This window comes from Salmo salar, chromosome 25 (genome assembly GCF_965601325.2).
Source record: "Salmo salar chromosome 25, fSalSal1, whole genome shotgun sequence".
NCBI classification, from domain to species: Eukaryota; Metazoa; Chordata; class Actinopteri; order Salmoniformes; family Salmonidae; genus Salmo; species Salmo salar.
Window position 1 is genome coordinate 49950001 of NC_138315.1, and position 21073 is coordinate 49971073.

Below are 21073 nucleotides of genomic sequence, written 5' to 3' on the forward strand. Positions count from 1 at the left end.
CCCTCAGACCCTGGTTCCTGTAGACCCGGCACAGCCAGTAGAGGACTGGCCACCCCTCAGACCCTGGTTCCTGTAGACCCGGCACAGCCAGTAGAGGACTGGCCACCCCTCAGACCCTGGTTCCTGTAGACCCGGCACAGCCAGTAGAGGACTGGCCACCCCTCAGACCCTGGTTCCTGTAGACCCGGTACAGCCAGTAGAGGACTGGCCTCCCCTCAGACCCTGGTTCCTGTCTACCCGGTACAGCCAGTAGAGGACTGGCCACCCCTCAGACCCTGGTTCCTGTAGACCCGGCACAGCCAGTAGAAGACTGGCCACCCCTCAGACCATGGTTCCTGTAGACCCGGCACAGCCAGTAGAGGACTGGCCACCCCTCAGACCCTGGTTCCTGTCTACCCGGTACAGCCAGTAGAGGACTGGCCACCCCTCAGACCCTGGTTCATGTAGACCCGGTACAGCCAGTAGAGGACTGGCCACCCCTCAGACCCTGGTTCCTGTAGACCCGGTACAGCCAGTAGAGGACTGGCCACCCCTCAGACCCTGGTTCCTGTCTACCCGGTACAGCCAGTAGAGGGCTGGCCACCCCTCAGACCCTGGTTCCTGTAGACCCGGTACAGCCAGTAGAGGGCTGGCCACCCCTCAGACCCTGGTTCCTGTAGACCCGGTACAGCCAGTAGAGGACTGGCCACCCCTCAGAACCTGGTTCCTGTAGACCCGGTACAGCCAGTAGAGGACTGGCCACCCCTCAGACCCTGGTTCCTGTAGACCCGGTACAGCCAGTAGAGGACTGGCCACCCTTCAGACCCTGGTTCCTGTAGACCCGGTACAGCCAGTAGAGGACTGGCCACCCTTCAGACCCTGGTTCCTGTAGACCCGGTACAGCCAGTAGAGGACTGGCCACCCCTCAGACCCTGGTTCCTGTAGACCCGGTACAGCCAGTAGAGGACTGGCCACCCCTCAGACCCTGGTTCCTGTAGACCCGGTACAGCCAGTAGAGGACTGGCCACCCTTCAGACCCTGGTTCCTGTAGACCCGGTACAGCCAGTAGAGGACTGGCCACCCCTCAGACCCTGGTTCCTGTCTACCCGGTACAGCCAGTAGAGGACTGGCCAACCCTCAGACCCTGGTTCCTGTAGACCCGGTACAGCCAGTAGAGGACTGGCCACCCTTCAGACCCTGGTTCCTGTAGACCCGGTACAGCCAGTAGAGGACTGGCCACCCCTCAGACCCTGGTTCCTGTAGACCCGGTACAGCCAGTAGAGGACTGGCCACCCCTCAGACCCTGGTTCCTGTAGACCCGGTACAGCCAGTAGAGGACTGGCCACCCCTCAGAGCCTGGCTCTTCTCTAAGTTTCTTCCTAGGTTCCTGCATTCTAGGTAGATTTTCCAAACGTTCTGCCTCTGCATTGCTTTCTCTCTGGTGTTTTGAGGCTAGGTATCTGAACTGATAATGGAAAAAGGACTTTATAAAAATAAATTTGATGAATTGATCGATCACTCACTGGGCAGAAGTAGGAGTTCTCTGCGATGTAGCGTGCCACGCCCTGGTTGCTGGCGGAGGTTGCCATGACGAGGAGCAGGGCGTCTCGGGCCTGCTGTCCGATGGCTCCGTCACGGTGGATGAAGGGGACCAGCAGGGAGAAGATGAGCAGGTTGGTAGGACCATGTTGGGCTGGGGCCGACCTGAACAACAGCTCCAACACCGCAGGGGCCCGCGCCATCGACACACAGATCTGGTGATGGGAGCAGAATATCTCACATGAAAACAAATTACAACGACGTCCACCACCTAAGACCCCCCTTTTCAAACCAGAAGAATCCTTTAGAACAGTTGTACTAACAGTTAAGAGTACATTATATGGAATAGGAAAGGTTAAACAGCACAAAACAATAGTTCATGTTACTTTTTTTTTTTTAGCTAAATGCTTTTCGTGCCTCCATGATCCACACCGCTTTCAATCAATCAATCAATCAATCAATGAAATCGTATTTTCCCCCAGCAGTTTTCACAAAGTGCTTTACAGATACCGAATCGTTTCAGAACTAAAAGTATTGTTTCTGTATCGTATCATAGCCCGTGTAACTAGATGGGTATGGAATGGTGTTTGTCTAGAGAGATCCCTACTAGAGAGGATGCTCTTTTCCACTGTTCCACCCACCTGGTTGAGCAGCAGAACCAGACTGTTCTCCAGAGAGGGAGGACAGCCCAGTTGGGGCTCAGCACAGGCCCCCAGCAGGCCCAGTAGAGGTTGCAGCACCGCCTTGTGTTGGAGCAAGGGTTGCTGAGACTGGCCTATCAGCATCTCAAACAACTTGAGTAACGCCCCCTGGCTGTCGGGGTCCAATCCTCGACGCAGGTGCCACTGCACCACGCGCTCCAGGACGTTCTCAGTCACCATCAGGCCAAGGATGGGTCCCATTGGGGGGACGTTGCCGGAAGTTAACGTCCCGGGGGGGCCCTCGCCCCCTTCTCCCGGTCGCTCCTCAGCCAGGAGGCACAGCATCTGATCGGTGTGGTTCCGCACCGCGGTGAGGTCATCGCTAGAGCCTGACGGGTCCCGCTGCTCCAGCACCCAGGACAACTACGGCAGAAGGAGAGAGAGAGAGAGTGAGAGGTGTGTGAGTGAGAGGTGTGTGAGTGAGAGGTGTGTGAGTGAGAGGTGTGTGAGTGAGAGGTGTGTGAGTGAGAGAGGTGTGTGAGTGAGAGGTGTGTGAGTGAGAGGTGTGTGTGAGAGAGAGGTGTGTGAGTGAGAGGTGTGTGAGTGAGAGGTGTGTGAGTGAGAGGTGTGTGAGTGAGAGGTGTGTGAGAGAGAGGTGTGTGAGAGAGAGGTGTGTGAGAGAGAGAGGTGTGTGAGTGAGAGGTGTGTGAGTGAGAGGTGTGTGAGTGAGAGGTGTGTGAGTGAGAGGTGTGTGAGAGAGGTGTGTGAGTGAGAGGTGTGTGAGTGAGAGGTGTGTGAGAGAGGTGTGTGAGTGAGAGGTGTGTGAGAGAGAGGTGTGTGAGTGAGAGGTGTGTGAGAGAGGTGTGTGAGAGAGAGGTGTGTGAGTGAGAGGTGTGTGAGTGAGAGGTGTGTGAGTGAGAGGTGTGTGAGAGAGGTGTGAGAGAGAGGTGTGTGAGTGAGAGGTGTGTGAGTGAGAGGTGTGTGAGTGAGAGGTGTGTGAGTGTGTTTTGCACATGAATGTGGGGACTTTAACAATGTTATTTTCTTTTCATCCTGAGTGTTAACTGGATTTCATCACTAAAGACTAACTGCGTTGTTCCGTCAATCCTTCCAATTCTTAACGTTGTTCACATAGAAAGGAAGATCGACAAAACACATGTTATGACACCCGAAGTGTGTGTGTGTGTGTGTGTGTGTGTGTGTGGTCTGTTGTTGACTCCTAACAGCCAGAGAAAGACATCAACATGACCAGCGAACAAGCAGCACAGAGATGAATGTGCTGCTTAGCAGGAAGAATGTTTCTAGACTGAGAGGTCTGCTTGTGTCGTGTTATGGCGTGTTGTGTGTCGTGGCGTGTTGTGTGTCGTGGCGTGTTGTGTGTCGTGGCGTGTTGTGTGTCGTGTGTCGTGGCGTGTCGTGTGTCGTGGCGTGTCGTGTGTCGTGGCGTGTTGTGTGTCGTGGCGTGTTGTGTGTCGTGGCGTGTTGTGTGTCGTGGCGTGTTGTGTGTCGTGGCGTGTTGTGTGTCGTGGCGTGTTGTGTGTCGTGGCGTGTTGTGTGTCGTGGCGTGTTGTGTGTCGTGGCGTGTTGTGTGCTCTGCTCTCCAGAGGCCCATAGGGTTCTATAGGCCCTAAAGTAGTGCACTAACCCTATAGGTCCTGGTCTAAAGTAGTGCACTAACCCTATAGGCCCTGATCTAAAGTAGTGCACTAACCCTATAGGTCCTGATCTAAAGTAGTGCACTAACCGTATAGGTCCTGATCTAAAGTAGTGCACTAACCCTATAGGTCCTGGTCTAAAGTAGTGCACTAACCCTATAGGTCCTGGTCTAAAGTAGTGCACTAACCCTATAGGCCCTGGTCTAAAGTAGTGCACTAACCCTATAGGCCCTGAGCTAAAGTAGTGCACTAACCCTATAGGCCCTGATCTAAAGTAGTGCACTAACCCTATAGGCCCTGGTCTAAAGTAGTGCACTCCATAGCGAATAGGGAGCCATTTCAGATGCAGTCAGTGTGTGGTAATGGTCTTGGCTGCAGTGATTCCAGAGCCCTGGCAGTAAAACACCCAGCTGTCTGCAGTGATTCCAGAGCCCTGGCAGTAAAACACCCAGCTGTCTGCAGTGATTCCAGAGCCCTGGCAGTAAAACACCCAGCTGTCTGCGGTGATTCCAGAGCCCTGGCAGTAAAACACCCAGCTGTCTGCGGTGATTCCAGAGCCCTGGCAGTAAAACACCCAGCTGTCTGCAGTGATTCCAGAGCCCTGGCAGTAAAACACCCAGCTGTCTGCAGTGATTCCAGAGCCCTGGCAGTAAAACACCCAGCTGTCTGCAGTGATTCCAGAGCCCTGGCAGTAAAACACCCAGCTGTCTGCGGTGATTCCAGAGCCCTGGCAGTAAAACACCCTGCTGTCTGCAGTGATTCCAGAGCCCTGGCAGTAAAACACCCAGCTGTCTGCGGTGATTCCAGAGCCCCGGCAGTAAAACACCCAGCTGTCTGCAGTGATTCCAGAGCCCCGGCAGTAAAACACCCAGCTGTCTGCAGTGATTCCAGAGCCCTGGCAGTAAAACACCCAGCTGTCTGCGGTGATTCCAGAGCCCTGGCAGTAAAACACCCAGCTGTCTGCAGTGATTCCAGAGCCCTGGCAGTAAAACACCCAGCTGTCTGCAGTGATTCCAGAGCCCTGGCAGTAAAACACCCAGCTGTCTGCAGTGATTCCAGAGCCCTGGCAGTAAAACACCCAGCTGTCTGCAGTGATTCCAGAGCCCTGGCAGTAAAACACCCAGCTGTCTGCAGTGATTCCAGAGCCCTGGCAGTAAAACACCCAGCTGTCTGCAGTGATTCCAGAGCCCTGGCAGTAAAACACCCAGCTGTCTGCAGTGATTCCAGAGCCCTGGCAGTAAAACACCCAGCTGTCTGCGGTGATTCCAGAGCCCTGGCAGTAAAACACCCAGCTGTCTGCAGTGATTCCAGAGCCCTGGCAGTAAAACACCCAGCTGTCTGCAGTGATTCCAGAGCCCTGGCAGTAAAACACCCAGCTGTCTGCAGTGATTCCAGAGCCCTGGCAGTAAAACACCCAGCTGTCTGCAGTGATTCCAGAGCCCTGGCAGTAAAACACCCAGCTGTCTGCAGTGATTCCAGAGCCCTGGCAGTAAAACACCCAGCTGTCTGCAGTGATTCCAGAGCCCTGGCAGTAAAACACCCAGCTGTCTGCAGTGATTCCAGAGCCCTGGCAGTAAAACACCCAGCTGTCTGCAGTGATTCCAGAGCCCTGGCAGTAAAACACCCAGCTGTCTGCAGTGATTCCAGAGCCCTGGCAGTAAAACACCCAGCTGTCTGCAGTGATTCCAGAGCCCTGGCAGTAAAACACCCAGCTGTCTGCAGTGATTCCAGAGCCCTGGCAGTAAAACACCCAGCTGTCTGCGGTGATTCCAGAGCCCTGGCAGTAAAACACCCAGCTGTCTGCAGTGATTCCAGAGCCCTGGCAGTAAAACACCCAGCTGTCTGCGGTGATTCCAGAGCCCTGGCAGTAAAACACCCTGCTGTCTGCAGTGATTCCAGAGCCCCGGCAGTAAAACACCCAGCTGTCTGCGGTGATTCCAGAGCCCCGGCAGTAAAACACCCAGCTGTCTGCGGTGATTCCAGAGCCCCGGCAGTAAAACACCCAGCTGTCTGCAGTGATTCCAGAGCCCTGGCAGTAAAACACCCAGCTGTCTGCGGTGATTCCAGAGCCCTGGCAGTAAAACACCCAGCTGTCTGCAGTGATTCCAGAGCCCTGGCAGTAAAACACCCAGCTGTCTGCAGTGATTCCAGAGCCCTGGCAGTAAAACACCCAGCTGTCTGCGGTGATTCCAGAGCCCTGGCAGTAAAACACCCAGCTGTCTGCAGTGATTCCAGAGCCCTGGCAGTAAAACACCCAGCTGTCTGCGGTGATTCCAGAGCCCTGGCAGTAAAACACCCAGCTGTCTGCAGTGATTCCAGAGCCCTGGCAGTAAAACACCCAGCTGTCTGCAGTGATTCCAGAGCCCTGGCAGTAAAACACCCAGCTGTCTGCAGTGATTCCAGAGCCCTGGCAGTAAAACACCCAGCTGTCTGCGGTGATTCCAGAGCCCTGGCAGTAAAACACCCAGCTGTCTGCGGTGATTCCAGAGCCCTGGCAGTAAAACACCCAGCTGTCTGCAGTGATTCCAGAGCCCTGGCAGTAAAACACCCAGCTGTCTGCAGTGATTCCAGAGCCCTGGCAGTAAAACACCCAGCTGTCTGCAGTGATTCCAGAGCCCTGGCAGTAAAACACCCTGCTGTCTGCAGTGATTCCAGAGCCCTGGCAGTAAAACACCCAGCTGTCTGCAGTGATTCCAGAGCCCTGGCAGTAAAACACCCAGCTGTCTGCAGTGATTCCAGAGCCCTGGCAGTAAAACACCCAGCTGTCTGCAGTGATTCCAGAGCCCTGGCAGTAAAACACCCAGCTGTCTGCAGTGATTCCAGAGCCCTGGCAGTAAAACACCCAGCTGTCTGCAGTGATTCCAGAGCCCTGGCAGTAAAACACCCAGCTGTCTGCAGTGATTCCAGAGCCCTGGCAGTAAAACACCCAGCTGTCTGCAGTGATTCCAGAGCCCTGGCAGTAAAACACCCAGCTGTCTGCAGAGATTCCAGAGCCCTGGCAGTAAAACACCCAGCTGTCTGCAGTGATTCCAGAGCCCTGGCAGTAAAACACCCAGCTGTCTGCAGTGATTCCAGAGCCCTGGCAGTAAAACACCCAGCTGTCTGCAGTGATTCCAGAGCCCTGGCAGTAAAACACCCAGCTGTCTGCAGTGATTCCAGAGCCCTGGCAGTAAAACACCCAGCTGTCTGCAGTGATTCCAGAGCCCTGGCAGTAAAACACCCAGCTGTCTGCAGTGATTCCAGAGCCCTGGCAGTAAAACACCCAGCTGTCTGCGGTGATTCCAGAGCCCTGGCAGTAAAACACCCAGCTGTCTGCGGTGATTCCAGAGCCCTGGCAGTAAAACACCCAGCTGTCTGCAGTGATTCCAGAGCCCTGGCAGTAAAACACCCAGCTGTCTGCAGTGATTCCAGAGCCCTGGCAGTAAAACACCCTGCTGTCTGCAGTGATTCCAGAGCCCTGGCAGTAAAACACCCAGCTGTCTGCAGTGATTCCAGAGCCCTGGCAGTAAAACACCCAGCTGTCTGCAGTGATTCCAGAGCCCTGGCAGTAAAACACCCAGCTGTCTGCGGTGATTCCAGAGCCCTGGCAGTAAAACACCCAGCTGTCTGCAGTGATTCCAGAGCCCTGGCAGTAAAACACCCAGCTGTCTGCGGTGATTCCAGAGCCCTGGCAGTAAAACACCCAGCTGTCTGCAGTGATTCCAGAGCCCTGGCAGTAAAACACCCAGCTGTCTGCAGTGATTCCAGAGCCCCGGCAGTAAAACACCCAGCTGTCTGCAGTGATTCCAGAGCCCCGGCAGTAAAACACCCAGCTGTCTGCAGTGATTCCAGAGCCCTGGCAGTAAAACACCCAGCTGTCTGCAGTGATTCCAGAGCCCTGGCAGTAAAACACCCAGCTGTCTGCAGTGATTCCAGAGCCCTGGCAGTAAAACACCCAGCTGTCTGCAGTGATTCCAGAGCCCTGGCAGTAAAACACCCAGCTGTCTGCAGTGATTCCAGAGCCCTGGCAGTAAAACACCCAGCTGTCTGCAGTGATTCCAGAGCCCTGGCAGTAAAACACCCAGCTGTCTGCAGTGATTCCAGAGCCCTGGCAGTAAAACACCCAGCTGTCTGCAGTGATTCCAGAGCCCTGGCAGTAAAACACCCAGCTGTCTGCAGTGGATAATCACTCTGCTAATACTGCTGCTGCACACAGAGTAAGGGTGCCTTCTAGGGTCTTTTAACATGTTAGAAACCACATTCATATGATGCAGACTAGGCCCAGAAAACCTCGAGATAAACAGCAAATGCGACTGCAAACAAAACAACCCTGGAACACTACCAGAGACTCGCGGGGGAAACATCCCTTTTCCTGCAGTCCTAAGTCAGTAGAGACCTTGAGATGCTGCTTCTGCTGGTGACAAAAATGGCCTCTCTTGGCATGATGTGACCGACTCTTCAAGAAAAACTCTCTAAAAAAGGGACCATCAATAAACCTACAGATGGGAGCTGGCTATTCACAGGCTAGTTCATCCTTCTTCACAGCCAGGCACCCACCCACACCCACTGACTCACACCCCCATGCACACTCTATGCAGGCACTTCACACATACCAGTATACAATGAAGCTGAAAAGACATGGAAAGTGCCTTCCCTCTCCATATATATAATAACCCTCCCTGGATATGGGTATTTCTATAGATAAAGACATGGAAAGTGCCTCCACTCTCCATATACATAATATCCCTCCCTGGATATGGGTATTTCTATAGATAAAGACATAGAAAGTGCCTCCACTCTCCATATACATAATATCCCTCCCTGGATATGGGTATTTCTATAGATAAAGACATAGAAAGTGCCTCCACTCTCCATATACATAATATCCCTCCCCGGATATGGGTATTTCTATAGATAAAGACATAGAAAGTGCCTCCACTCTCCATATACATAATATCCCTCCCCGGATATGGGTATTTCTATAGATAAAGACATGGAAAGTGCCTCCACTCTCCATATACATAATATCCCTCCCCGGATATGGGTATTTCTATAGATAAAGACATGGAAAGTGCCTCCACTCTCCATACACATAATATCCCTCCCCGGATATGGGTATTTCTATAGATAAAGACATGGAAAGTGATTTTCTTGCAGCTTCACATGTGTAGTTCCAGGAATAAAGGTCTAGGTAGGACACAATGGGACCATAACTCCTAGCAACAACAACACATCAATGTCATTCAAAATGTCACATGAAAACAGTATGTTTCTTTGTCGTGGCTAGTTGCCAGGACTTTTTGTGCTTCAGTCAACTTCTCTTTCACTTATAGTCATCTTAAACATCGCTGAAGAATGACAAAAGATAAACAGCAACATTTCTTTATGCTTTAATAGTTGATATAATAACGTAATACAATGGAGCCTGAGGCGAGGAACAGCTTTCTGATTCCTCACAACCCATTGGATAAGATGACAGGGGAGGGACCTCTGACCTTCTCATCCAATGGGTTTTGAGGGAGGAGACAGGATGCAATGAATCAAGGACAATGCCATTGAGATTTTCCCAAGGACAGAGGATGCAAGTATTTGAAAGCTATTGAAGTTCCCCCATGCAGTCATTGTCATGTTAAAATCACTGTATTTAATAAAAATAACTTGTTTATTTCCCTGAGCCTCCATTGGCCCTTAAAATGCTTAGTCGGATAGTGTGGGCGTTCGGAAACGCATTAAGATATTTACATACACGGCCCAGATTGGCTGATAGGATGGTCTAGAGCCCACCCCCTTACCCAGATGAACAGTCATTGGTCTATTATAATCAGATTACATTGTGAGGTCATGTGTGCCATAAATTCCATCCCACCTGAACAGGATGAAATTCCAGGCCTTTTATTCCCAAACAGCACTTACACAAAAAGGGCATCATCATTTTCACAATTTGTGTTATTATAAAGTGTTATTTATAATAACACAAATTAGTGTTTTTTTGTAAGTCGCGTCTGCTAAATGACTTAAATGTAAATGTAGTGTTTTGAACTAAAAATGTTTTTAAATATTACTGGAACATGCGCCGCCCCTTTAACATATCAGACAGTACAAGACTGACTGAGCTACCATGATACCATGTCCTGTCCAGACTGACTGACTGAGCTACCATGATACCATGTCCTGTCCAGACTGACTGACTGAGCTACCATGATACCCATGTCCTGTCCAGACTGACTGACTGAGCTACCATGATACCATGTCCTGTCCAGACTGACTGACTGAGCTACCATGATACCCATGTCCTGTCCAGACTGACTGACTGAGCTACCATAATACCCATGTCCTGTCCAGACTGACTGACTGAGCTACCATGATACCATGTCCTGTCCAGACTGACTGAGCTACCATGATACCCATGTCCTGTCCAGACTGACTGACTGAGCTACCATAATACCCATGTCCTGTCCAGACTGACTGACTGAGCTACCATGATACCATGTCCTGTCCAGACTGACTGACTGAGCTACCATGATACCATGTCCTGTCCAGACTGACTGAGCTACCATGATACCATGTCCTGTCCAGACTGACTGACTGAGCTACCATGATACCATGTCCTGTCCAGACTGACTGACTGAGCTACCATGATACCCATGTCCTGTCCAGACTGACTGACTGAGCTACCATGATACCATGTCCTGTCCAGACTGACTGACTGAGCTACCATGATACCCATGTCCTGTCCAGACTGACTGAGCTACCATGATACCATGTCCTGTCCAGACTGACTGACTGAGCTACCATGATACCATGTCCTGTCCAGACTGACTGACTGAGCTACCATGATACCATGTCCTGTCCAGACTGACTGACTGAGCTACCATAATACCCATGTCCTGTCCAGACTGACTGACTGAGCTACCATGATACCATGTCCTGTCCAGACTGACTGACTGAGCTACCATGATACCATGTCCTGTCCAGACTGACTGACTGAGCTACCATAATACCCATGTCCTGTCCAGACTGACTGACTGAGCTACCATGATACCCATGTCCTGTCCAGACTGACTGAGCTACCATGATACCATGTCCTGTCCAGACTGACTGACTGAGCTACCATGATACCATGTCCTGTCCAGACTGACTGACTGAGCTACCATGATACCATGTCCTGTCCAGACTGACTGAGCTACCATGATACCATGTCCTGTCCAGACTGACTGACTGAGCTACCATAATACCCATGTCCTGTCCAGACTGACTGACTGAGCTACCATAATACCCATGTCCTGTCCAGACTGACTGAGCTACCATGATACCCATGTCCTGTCCAGACTGACTGACTGAGCTACCATGATACCCATGTCCTGTCCAGACTGACTGAGCTACCATGATACCCATGTCCTGTCCAGACTGACTGACTGAGCTACCATGATACCATGTCCTGTCCAGACTGACTGACTGAGCTACCATGATACCCATGTCCTGTCCAGACTGACTGACTGAGCTACCATAATACCATGTCCTGTCCAGACTGACTGACTGAGCTACCATGATACCATGTCCTGTCCAGACTGACTGACTGAGCTACCATGATACCATGTCCTGTCCAGACTGACTGACTGAGCTACCATAATACCCATGTCCTGTCCAGACTGACTGACTGAGCTACCATGATACCATGTCCTGTCCAGACTGACTGACTGACCTACCATGATACCCATGTCCTGTCCAGACTGACTGACTGAGCTACCATAATACCCATGTCCTGTCCAGACTGACTGACTGAGCTACCATGATACCATGTCCTGTCCAGACTGACTGACTGACCTACCATGATACCATGTCCTGTCCAGAAACAACCTCTATCCCACCCTACTAGATTTTAAGAAATGGAGTTAGAAGGGTGAACTCCTACTTTGAAAGAATAGGAAGTGTTAGCTGTGCATAATTAAAGATGTGTTGCACCGCTTCATTTTAAAATCGGGATCAGTAAATTTATGAACGGTTTTAAACTATGACATCGACATACGGAGGTATTTAGTCAGTTGAAACGAAGTAGCTAGCCTACTTGACAAATTAGGCCACAAAGTTTCTGCTCCTTGATAAAATAATAACAATGTAACGTTAGAACTACTGTAACTCCATCGTGAAACATTCTCATGGTTTGGCTGATTTGAAATAAAATCCGTTATTTACCAGTACTAGATAGCTATCTAATTCGTTAGCTACTGTAGCTAGCTAAGTTTATAAACAAAGCTAGCAAGCATATAATATAAAAACCTCTTGTCGGGGCTGATGGAGGAATTTAGTAACTTACTGGAGGATTTAAAAATAAAAAAATAAAAAAGACAACACGACTGTGAAAGACAGACACCTGGACCATTTTATGCGACAAGATTTAATGGATCGACACGGATTAAAGAAAAGAGGGACCCAGGACGGATGAAGGCGTGCTGGAAAAACTAAAAAGCCAAAGCCAAAAAGGATGCGGCAGAGGAGAGGCGGGGCGGGGTGTTTCAGACCGGAGGGGGGCCCTCCGTCCAAGGGAATTTATCCTTTCTCCCAGAAGATATGTGAGATGACCCCCCCCCCCCCAGCAGTTTGCCCCTCTCCTTAACCCCAATGATGACAACAGGCAACTCAACCCACCAATATTTAGTCAACATAAATAACTGGTAACTACCAATGCCTATAATGCATGTTAAAACTAACGTTAATGCTATTTCACTACAAAGTTACCGTTATAAGGCCAGTTACAGCATGTTACATAACATCATCATTCGTACCAAGGCTGGGCATAATCATAAGCCCCAATTAAATTGTTGTACAAAATGGGCACGTAAATAGCCTACAAAAAAAAAAATGAGGTAATTTTCTTTATTTTTCTTTCCTTTAGTTGAGCTGACACCCTGTGCTGTGGAGAAACAGCAGAGCCTGGATCTTGCCAACAACAAAAACACCAGATAGTTCTGGGGCGTTTGCTTGGCCTGACATGAACTAAACTCATATTGATGTTTTGGAGCTGGAGAGAGAGAGAGAAAAATCTACTGCAGATTGGAGGTCCTGAATTTTACAGAAAGAGCTACTGCAAATTCAGAAACAGAAACTCCTTCAGGGAAACAAATGCCCACTGTGTAAAGAACGCTGATCTTTTAAATTATTTAAACAATTATTTGTTAAAATAATGCTTTCTCAAGCAGTCTTGTGTTCTGGTGCTTCCAGTTCCACCCTGTATTGTATTGAGAATAACAAAGTCTTAATAATACATTTGATTAGAGATAGCCTAATTAGGAATTGTACGTGTCGATCAAAATATGATATTGCTTTTTACATGTTACATTATACACACACACCTTAGGCTGCAAAATGGTTCTCAATCAAGGTTCTCCTCACAGCCCTCCTCCCACAGTCTCCTCAGGTAGGAACCCTCTCCTCCTTCGGTCTCCTCGGGTAGGAGCCCTCCTCCTCCCTCCTTCGGTCTCCTCGGGTAGGAGCCCTCCTCCTCCTCCTTCGGTCTCCTCGGGTAGGAGCCCTCCTCCTCCCTCCTCCTTCAGTCTCCTCGGGTAGGAGCCCTCTCCTCCCTCCTTCAGTCTCCTCGGGTAGGAGCCCTCCTCCTCCTCCTTCGGTCTCCTCGGGTAGGAGCCCTCTCCTCCTCCTTCAGTCTCCTCGGGTAGGAGCCCTCCTCCTCCTCCTTCAGTCTCCTCGGGTAGGAGCCCTCTCCTCCCTCCTTCAGTCTCCTCGGGTAGGAGCCCTCTCCTCCTTCAGTCTCCTCGGGTAGGAGCCCTCTCCTCCTTCAGTCTCCTCGGGTAGGAGCCCTCCTCCTCCCTCCCCCTTCAGTCGCCTCGGGTAGGAGCCCTCTCCCCCTTCAGTCTCCTCGGGTAGGAGCCCTCCTCCTCCCTCCCCCTTCAGTCTCCTCGGGTAGGAGCCCTCCTCCTCCCTCCCCCTTCAGTCGCCTCGGGTAGGAGCCCTCTCCCCCTTCAGTCTCCTCGGGTAGGAGCCCTCCTCCTCCCTCCCCCTTCAGTCTCCTCGGGTAGGAGCCCTCTCCTCCTTCGGTCTCCTCGGGTAGGAGCCCTCTCCTCCTTCAGTCTCCTCGGGTAGGAGCCCTCTCCTCCTTCGGTCTCCTCGGGTAGGAGCCCTCTCCTCCTTCGGTCTCCTCGGGTAGGAGCCCTCTCCTCCTTCGGTCTCCTCGGGTAGGAGCCCTCTCCTCCTTCGGTCTCCTCGGGTAGGAGCCCTCTCCTCCTTCGGTCTCCTCGGGTAGGAGCCCTCTCCTCCTTCAGTCTCCTCGGGTAGGAGCCCTCTCCTCCTTCAGTCTCCTCGGGTAGGAGCCCTCCTCCTCCTTCAGTCTCCTCGGGTAGGAGCCCTCCTCCTTCAGTCTCCTCGGGTAGGAGCCCTCTCCTCCTTCAGTCTCCTCGGGTAGGAGCCCTCTCCTCCTTCAGTCTCCTCGGGTAGGAGCCCTCTCCTCCTTCAGTCTCCTCGGGTAGGAGCCCTCTCCTCCTTCAGTCTCCTCGGGTAGGAGCCCTCTCCTCCTTCGGTCTCCTCGGGTAGGAGCCCTCTCCTCCTTCAGTCTCCTCGGGTAGGAGCCCTCTCCTCCTTCAGTCTCCTCGGGTAGGAGCCCTCCTCCTCCTTCAGTCTCCTCGGGTAGGAGCCCTCCTCCTTCAGTCTCCTCGGGTAGGAGCCCTCTCCTCCTTCAGTCTCCTCGGGTAGGAGCCCTCCTCCTCCTTCAGTCTCCTCGGGTAGGAGCCCTCCTCCTTCAGTCTCCTCGGGTAGGAGCCCTCTCCTCCTTCAGTCTCCTCGGGTAGGAGCCCTCTCCTCCTTCAGTCTCCTCGGGTAGGAGCCCTCTCCTCCTTCTGTCTCCTCGGGTAGGAGCCCTCCTCCTCCTTCAGTCTCCTCGGGTAGGAGCCCTCTCCTCCTTCAGTCTCCTCGGGTAGGAGCCCTCTCCTCCTTCAGTCTCCTCGGGTAGGAGCCCCTTGTTTCTTGCCAAAGTTCTACAGTACCGCCACTGCAATAACGAGTCCAAAAAGATCCACATCCGCCATCAGGAAAGATCCGGTTACATAGAACCGTAGGGCCACCAGGAGCTGAACTAGTGAGGGGGGGGGGGGGGTACAGCCTCGTTCCCACGCTTCATGGTTGGTGCAACCTTTCTTTCCAGTTGCATTACAAGAGTCCTTGGAGAAGCGGTATCTCCTTGAAAACTCATCATTATCATAAAACTCAACAGGATTCAACCTGTCTCTAATTATTCTCTGAGGAACTCGTAATTTTGGTCTCTCCACGGTAGATACGCTGCAATTTTATCAATTCAATCACCTCAAGTAGCAGTTCAGAATTAACCTCAGAATTAACCTCCAAACTAAATTTAGATTAGAGGAAGGAATTTAACTAGTATTAATTTAAAACTAGGTTTAAAATTTGTTGTATACAAGATGAATAGATAGAACCTTGATTTAAATCCAGTTTAAAGAGTTAATCCATGTGGGTGCAACCGATCCCAAACGTTCTGTCAATCCTTCCAGATTAACAATCATTTCCTCACCTTGGCTGTTGTTAAATCGTGTGCAGTATTACACCAGCTCTTTATCACTTGACTGTCCTTCAGAAAATCATTTTCCTGAACCAGTTGATGTTGTGTGATAACGTCCCCATGTAACTAAACAGCTAGGACATCATTTTTTTTGTTTGATTCATCTTGTTAAAAGTTACTATTTCTGTCAGAAGCATTTGATTTTCGCAAATCACATACATTATTTTTTGGATGTGTGTCAATGAACTGTTTCACACCGTAACATAGGGAGATACGAACTGTTACGAGGTTAACTATGAACTAACGAGATCGCCATACAAAAATAAAAAGACTGACAGCAATATCCAAGAATTATACAGGATCAAGTTCAAAGTGTAATTCAATTGTTAAATGCTTAGTACGATTGTCTGTCATTATATCATATATGTAAGGAAAGGTAGTGTTTTAATGTCACACGATTTTTGTCAAATCTGTGAAGACTAAGCATGAGAAAAGGGTTTATAGGTTTTTATTCAATATATTGAATGTATCTATGTTCCCCTTTTATATCTTAATGTATTCACATGAAAAATAAATTAAAAATACGCTAATTATTATCAATAACCTTGTAACAGCCCCAAACAGTTGTCCACTACAAGAGAATGCTCACTGATCCCCTAGTTTATAGAAATACCCTGATACACAGTTATCTAAAAGCCCCAGGTAGCCCAGAGCAGAGAGAGAGCGAGAGGGGGACAGAGAGAACGAGCTAGAGTGGGGGGGAGAGAGAGAACGAGCTAGAGTGGGGGGGAGAGAGAGAACGAGCTAGAGTGGGGGGGGGAGAGAGAGAACGAGCTAGAGTGGGGGGGGAGAGAGAGAACGAGCTAGAGTGGGGGGGGAGAGAGAGAGAACGAGCTAGAGTGGGGGGGAGAGAGAGAACGAGCTAGAGTGGGGGGGAGAGAGAGAACGAGCTAGAGTGGGGGGGAGAGAGAGAACGAGCTAGAGTGGGGGGGAGAGAGAGAACGAGCTAGAGTGGGGGGGAGAGAGAGAACGAGCTAGAGTGGGGGGGAGAGAGAGAACGAGCTAGAGTGGGGGGGAGAGAGAGAACGAGCTAGAGTGGGGGGGGAGAGAGAGAACGAGCTAGAGTGGGGGGGAGAGAGAGAACGAGCTAGAGTGGGGGAGAGAGAGAACGAGCTAGAGTGGGGGAGGGAGAGAACGAGCTAGAGTGGGGGGAGAGAGAGAGCGAGCTAGAGTGGGGGGAGAGAGAGAGCGAGCTAGAGTGGGGGGAGAGAGAGAGCGAGCTAGAGTGGGGGGAGAGAGAGAGCGAGCTAGAGTGGGGGGAGAGAGAGAGCGAGCTAGAGTGGGGGGAGAGAGAGAGCGAGCTACAGTGGGGGGAGAGAGAGAGCGAGCTACAGTGGGGGAGAGAGAGAACGAGCTACAGTGGGGGAGAGAGAGAACGAGCTACAGTGGGGGAGAGAGAGAACGAGCTACAGTGGGGGAGAGAGAGAACGAGCTACAGTGGGGGGAGAGAGAGAGCGAGCTACAGTGGGGGAGAGAGAGAGCGAGCTACAGTGGGGGAGAGAGAGAGCGAGCTACAGTGGGGGAGAGAGAGAGCGAGCTAGAGTGGGGGAGAGAGAGAGCGAGCTAGAGTGGGGGAGAGAGAGAGCGAGCTAGAGTGGGGGAGAGAGAGAGCGAGCTAGAGTGGGGGAGAGAGAGAGCGAGCTAGAGTGGGGGTGAGAGAGAGCGAGCTAGAGTGGGGGTAGAGAGAGAGCGAGCTAGAGTGGGGGTGAGAGAGAGCGAGCTAGAGTGGGGGGAGAGAGAGAGCGAGCTACAGTGGGGGAGAGAGAGAGCGAGCTACAGTGGGGGAGAGAGAGAACGAGCTACAGTGGGGGAGAGAGAGAACGAGCTACAGTGGGGGAGAGAGAGAACGAGCTACAGTGGGGGAGAGAGAGAACGAGCTACAGTGGGGGAGAGAGAGAACGAGCTACAGTGGGGGAGAGAGAGAACGAGCTACAGTGGGGGAGAGAGAGAACGAGCTACAGTGGGGGAGAGAGAGAACGAGCTACAGTGGGGGAGAGAGAGAACGAGCTACAGTGGGGGAGAGAGAGAACGAGCTACAGTGGGGGAGAGAGAGAACGAGCTACAGTGGGGGAGAGAGAGAACGAGCTACAGTGGGGGAGAGAGAGAACGAGCTACAGTGGGGGAGAGAGAGAACGAGCTACAGTGGGGGAGAGAGAGAACGAGCTACAGTGGGGGAGAGAGAGAACGAGCTACAGTGGGGGAGAGAGAGAACGAGCTACAGTGGGGGAGAGAGAGAACGAGCTACAGTGGGGGAGAGAGAGAGCGAGCTACAGTGGGGGAGAGAGAGAGCGAGCTAGAGTGGGGGAGAGAGAGAGCGAGCTAGAGTGGGGGAGAGAGAGAGCGAGCTAGAGTGGGGGAGAGAGAGAGCGAGCTAGAGTGGGGGAGAGAGAGAGAACGAGCTAGAGTGGGGGAGAGAGAGAGAACGAGCTAGAGTGGGGGAGAGAGAGAGAACGAGCTAGAGTGGGGGAGAGAGAGAGAACGAGCTAGAGTGGGGGAGAGAAGAGAGAGAACGAGCTACAGTGGGGGAGAGAGAGAGAGCGAGCTACAGTGGGGGAGAGAGAGAGCGAGCGAGCTACAGTGGGGGAGAGAGAGAGAGAGCGAGCTAGAGTGGGGGAGAGAGAGAGAGAGCGAGCTAGAGTGGGGGAGAGAGAGAGAGAGCGAGCTAGAGTGGGGGAGAGAGAGAGAGAGCGAGCTAGAGTGGGGGAGAGAGAGAGAGAGCGAGCTAGAGTGGGGGAGAGAGAGAGAGAGCGAGCTAGAGTGGGGGAGAGAGAGAGAGAGCGAGCTAGAGTGGGGGAGAGAGAGAGAGAGCGAGCTAGAGTGGGGGAGAGAGAGAGAGAGCGAGCTAGAGTGGGGGAGAGAGAGAGAGAGCGAGCTAGAGTGGGGGAGAGAGAGAGAGAGCGAGCTAGAGTGGGGGAGAGAGAGAGAGAGCGAGCTAGAGTGGGGGAGAGAGAGAGAGAGCGAGCTAGAGTGGGGGAGAGAGAGAGAGAGCGAGCTAGAGTGGGGGAGAGAGAGAGAGAGCGAGCTAGAGTGGGGGAGAGAGAGAGAGAGCGAGCTAGAGTGGGGGAGAGAGAGAGAGAGAGCGAGCTAGAGTGGGGGAGAGAGAGAGAGAGCGAGCTAGAGAGAGGGAGAGAGAGAGAGAGAGAGAGAGGGAGAGAGGGGGAGAGAGAGAGAGCGAGCTAGAGTGGGGGAGAGAGAGAGAGCGAGCTAGAGTGGGGGAGAGAGAGAGAGCGAGCTAGAGTGGGGGAGAGAGAGAGAACGAGCTAGAGTGGGGGAGAGAGAGAGAACGAGCTAGAGTGGGGGAGAGAGAGAGAACGAGCTAGAGTGGGGGAGAGAGAGAGACGAGCTACAGTGGGGGAGAGAGAGAGCGAGCGAGCTACAGTGGGGGAGAGAGAGAGCGAGCGAGCTACAGTGGGGGAGAGAGAGAGAGAGCGAGCTAGAGTGGGGGAGAGAGAGAGAGAGCGAGCTAGAGTGGGGGAGAGAGAGAGAGAGCGAGCTAGAGTGGGGGAGAGAGAGAGAGAGCGAGCTAGAGTGGGGCGAGCTAGAGTGGGGGAGAGAGAGAGAGAGCGAGCTAGAGTGGGGGAGAGAGAGAGAGAGCGAGCTAGAGTGGGGGAGAGAGAGAGAGAGCGAGCTAGAGTGGGGGAGAGAGAGAGAGAGCGAGCTAGAGTGGGGGAGAGAGAGAGAGAGCGAGCTAGAGTGGGGGAGAGAGAGAGAGAGCGAGCTAGAGTGGGGGGAGAGAGAGAGAGAGCGAGCTAGAGTGGGGGAGAGAGAGAGAGAGCGAGCTAGAGTGGGGGAGAGAGAGAGAGAGCGAGCTAGAGTGGGGGAGAGAGAGAGAGAGCGAGCTAGAGTGGGGGAGAGAGAGAGAGAGCGAGCTAGAGTGGGGGAGAGAGAGAGAGAGCGAGCTAGAGTGGGGGAGAGAGAGAGAGAGCGAGCTAGAGTGGGGGAGAGAGAGAGAGAGCGAGCTAGAGTGGGGGAGAGAGAGAGAGAGCGAGCTAGAGAGAGGGAGAGAGAGAGAGAGAGAGAGAGGGAGAGAGAGAGAGAGAGAGCGAGCTAGAGTGGGGGAGAGAGAGAGAAGCGAGCTAGAGTGGGGGAGAGAGAGAGAGCGAGCTAGAGTGGGGGGAGAGAGAGAGAACGAGCTAGAGTGGGGGAGAGAGAGAGAGAGCGAGCTAGAGTGGGGGAGAGAGAGAGAGAGCGAGCTAGAGTGGGGGAGAGAGAGAGAGAGCGAGCTAGAGTGGGGGAGAGAGAGAGAGCGAGCTAGAGGGGGGAGAGAGAGAGAGAGCGAGCTAGAGCGGGGGAGAGAGAGAGAGAGCGAGCTAGAGTGGGGGAGAGAGAGAGAGAGCGAGCTACAGTGGGGGAGAGAGAGAGAGAGCGAGCTACAGCGGGGGAGAGAGAGAGAGAGCGAGCTACAGCGGGGGAGAGAGAGAGAGAGCGAGCTACAGTGGGGGAGAGAGAGAGAGAGCGAGCTAGAGGGGGGAGAGAGAGAGAGAGCGAGCTAGAGCGGGGGAGAGAGAGAGAGAGCGAGCTAGAGCGGGGGAGAGAGAGAGAGAGCGAGCTAGAGCGGGGGAGAGAGAGAGAGAGCGAGCTAGAGCGGGGGAGAGAGAGAGAGAGCGAGCTAGAGCGGGGGAGAGAGAGAGAGAGCGAGCTAGAGCGGGGGAGAGAGAGAGAGAGCGAGCTAGAGCGGGGGAGAGAGAGAGAGAGCGAGCTAGAGCGGGGGAGAGAGAGAGAGAGCGAGCTAGAGTGGGGGAGAGAGAGAGAGAGCGAGCTAGAGTGGGGGGAGAGAGAGAGAGAGCGAGCTAGAGTGGGGGAGAGAGAGAGAGAGCGAGCTAGAGCGGGGGAGAGAGAGAGAGAGCGAGCTAGAGCGGGGGAGAGAGAGAGAGAGCGAGCTAGAGCGGGGAGAGAGAGAGAGAGAGCGAGCTAGAGCGGGGGAGAGAGAGAGAGAGCGAGCTAGAGCGGGGGAGAGAGAGAGAGAGCGAGCTAGAGCGGGGGAGAGAGAGAGAGAGCGAGCTAGAGCGGGGGAGAGAGAGAGAGAGCGAGCTAGAGCGGGGGAGAGAGAGAGAGAGCGAGCTAGAGCGGGGGAGAGAGAGAGAGAGCGAGCTAGAGCGGGGGAGAGAGAGAGAGAGCGAGCTAGAGTGGGGGAGAGAGAGAGAGAGCGAGCTAGAGTGGGGGAGAGAGAGAGAGAGCGAGCTAGAGTGGGGGAGAGAGAGAGAGAGCGAGCTAGAGTGGGGGAGAGAGAGAGAGAGCGAGCTAGAGTGGGGGAGAGAGAGAGAGAGCGAGCTAGAGTGGGGGAGAGAGAGAGAGAGCGAGCTAGAGTGGGGGAGAGAGAGAGAGAGCGAGCTAGAGTGGGGGAGAGAGAGAGAGAGCGAGCTAGAGTGGGGGAGAGAGAGAGAGAGCGAGCTAGAGTGGGGGAGAGAGAGAGAGAGCGAGCTAGAGTGGGGGAGAGAGAGAGAGAGCGAGCTAGAGTGGGGGAGAGAGAGAGAGAGCGAGCTAGAGTGGGGGAGAGAGAGAGAGAGCGAGCTAGAGTGGGGGAGAGAGAGAGAGAGCGAGCTAGAGTGGGGGAGAGAGAGAGAGAGCGAGCTAGAGTGGGGGAGAGAGAGAGAGAGCGAGCTAGAGTGGGGGAGAGAGAGAGCGAGCTACAGTGGGGGAGAGAGAGAGCGAGCTACAGTGGGGGAGAGAGAGAGCGAGCTACAGTGGGGGAGAGAGAG

General features: G+C 53.0%; 1 protein-coding gene across 1 annotated transcript in view; it reads right to left on the minus strand.

The window, feature by feature from the left end:
* The window catches only part of LOC106586904 (FHF complex subunit HOOK-interacting protein 1B), a 108467-nt gene that overhangs the window by 42182 nt on the left and 45212 nt on the right, over positions 1 to 21073 (minus strand). Inside the window, exons 4-5 of the mRNA XM_082969246.1 lie at positions 2160 to 2582; positions 1393 to 1733 (exon numbers count right to left, since the gene is read on the minus strand). Of these exons, the coding sequence (XP_082825372.1) occupies positions 1393 to 1733; positions 2160 to 2582 (764 nt within the window). The remainder of the gene's footprint in view (positions 1 to 1392; positions 1734 to 2159; positions 2583 to 21073) is intronic.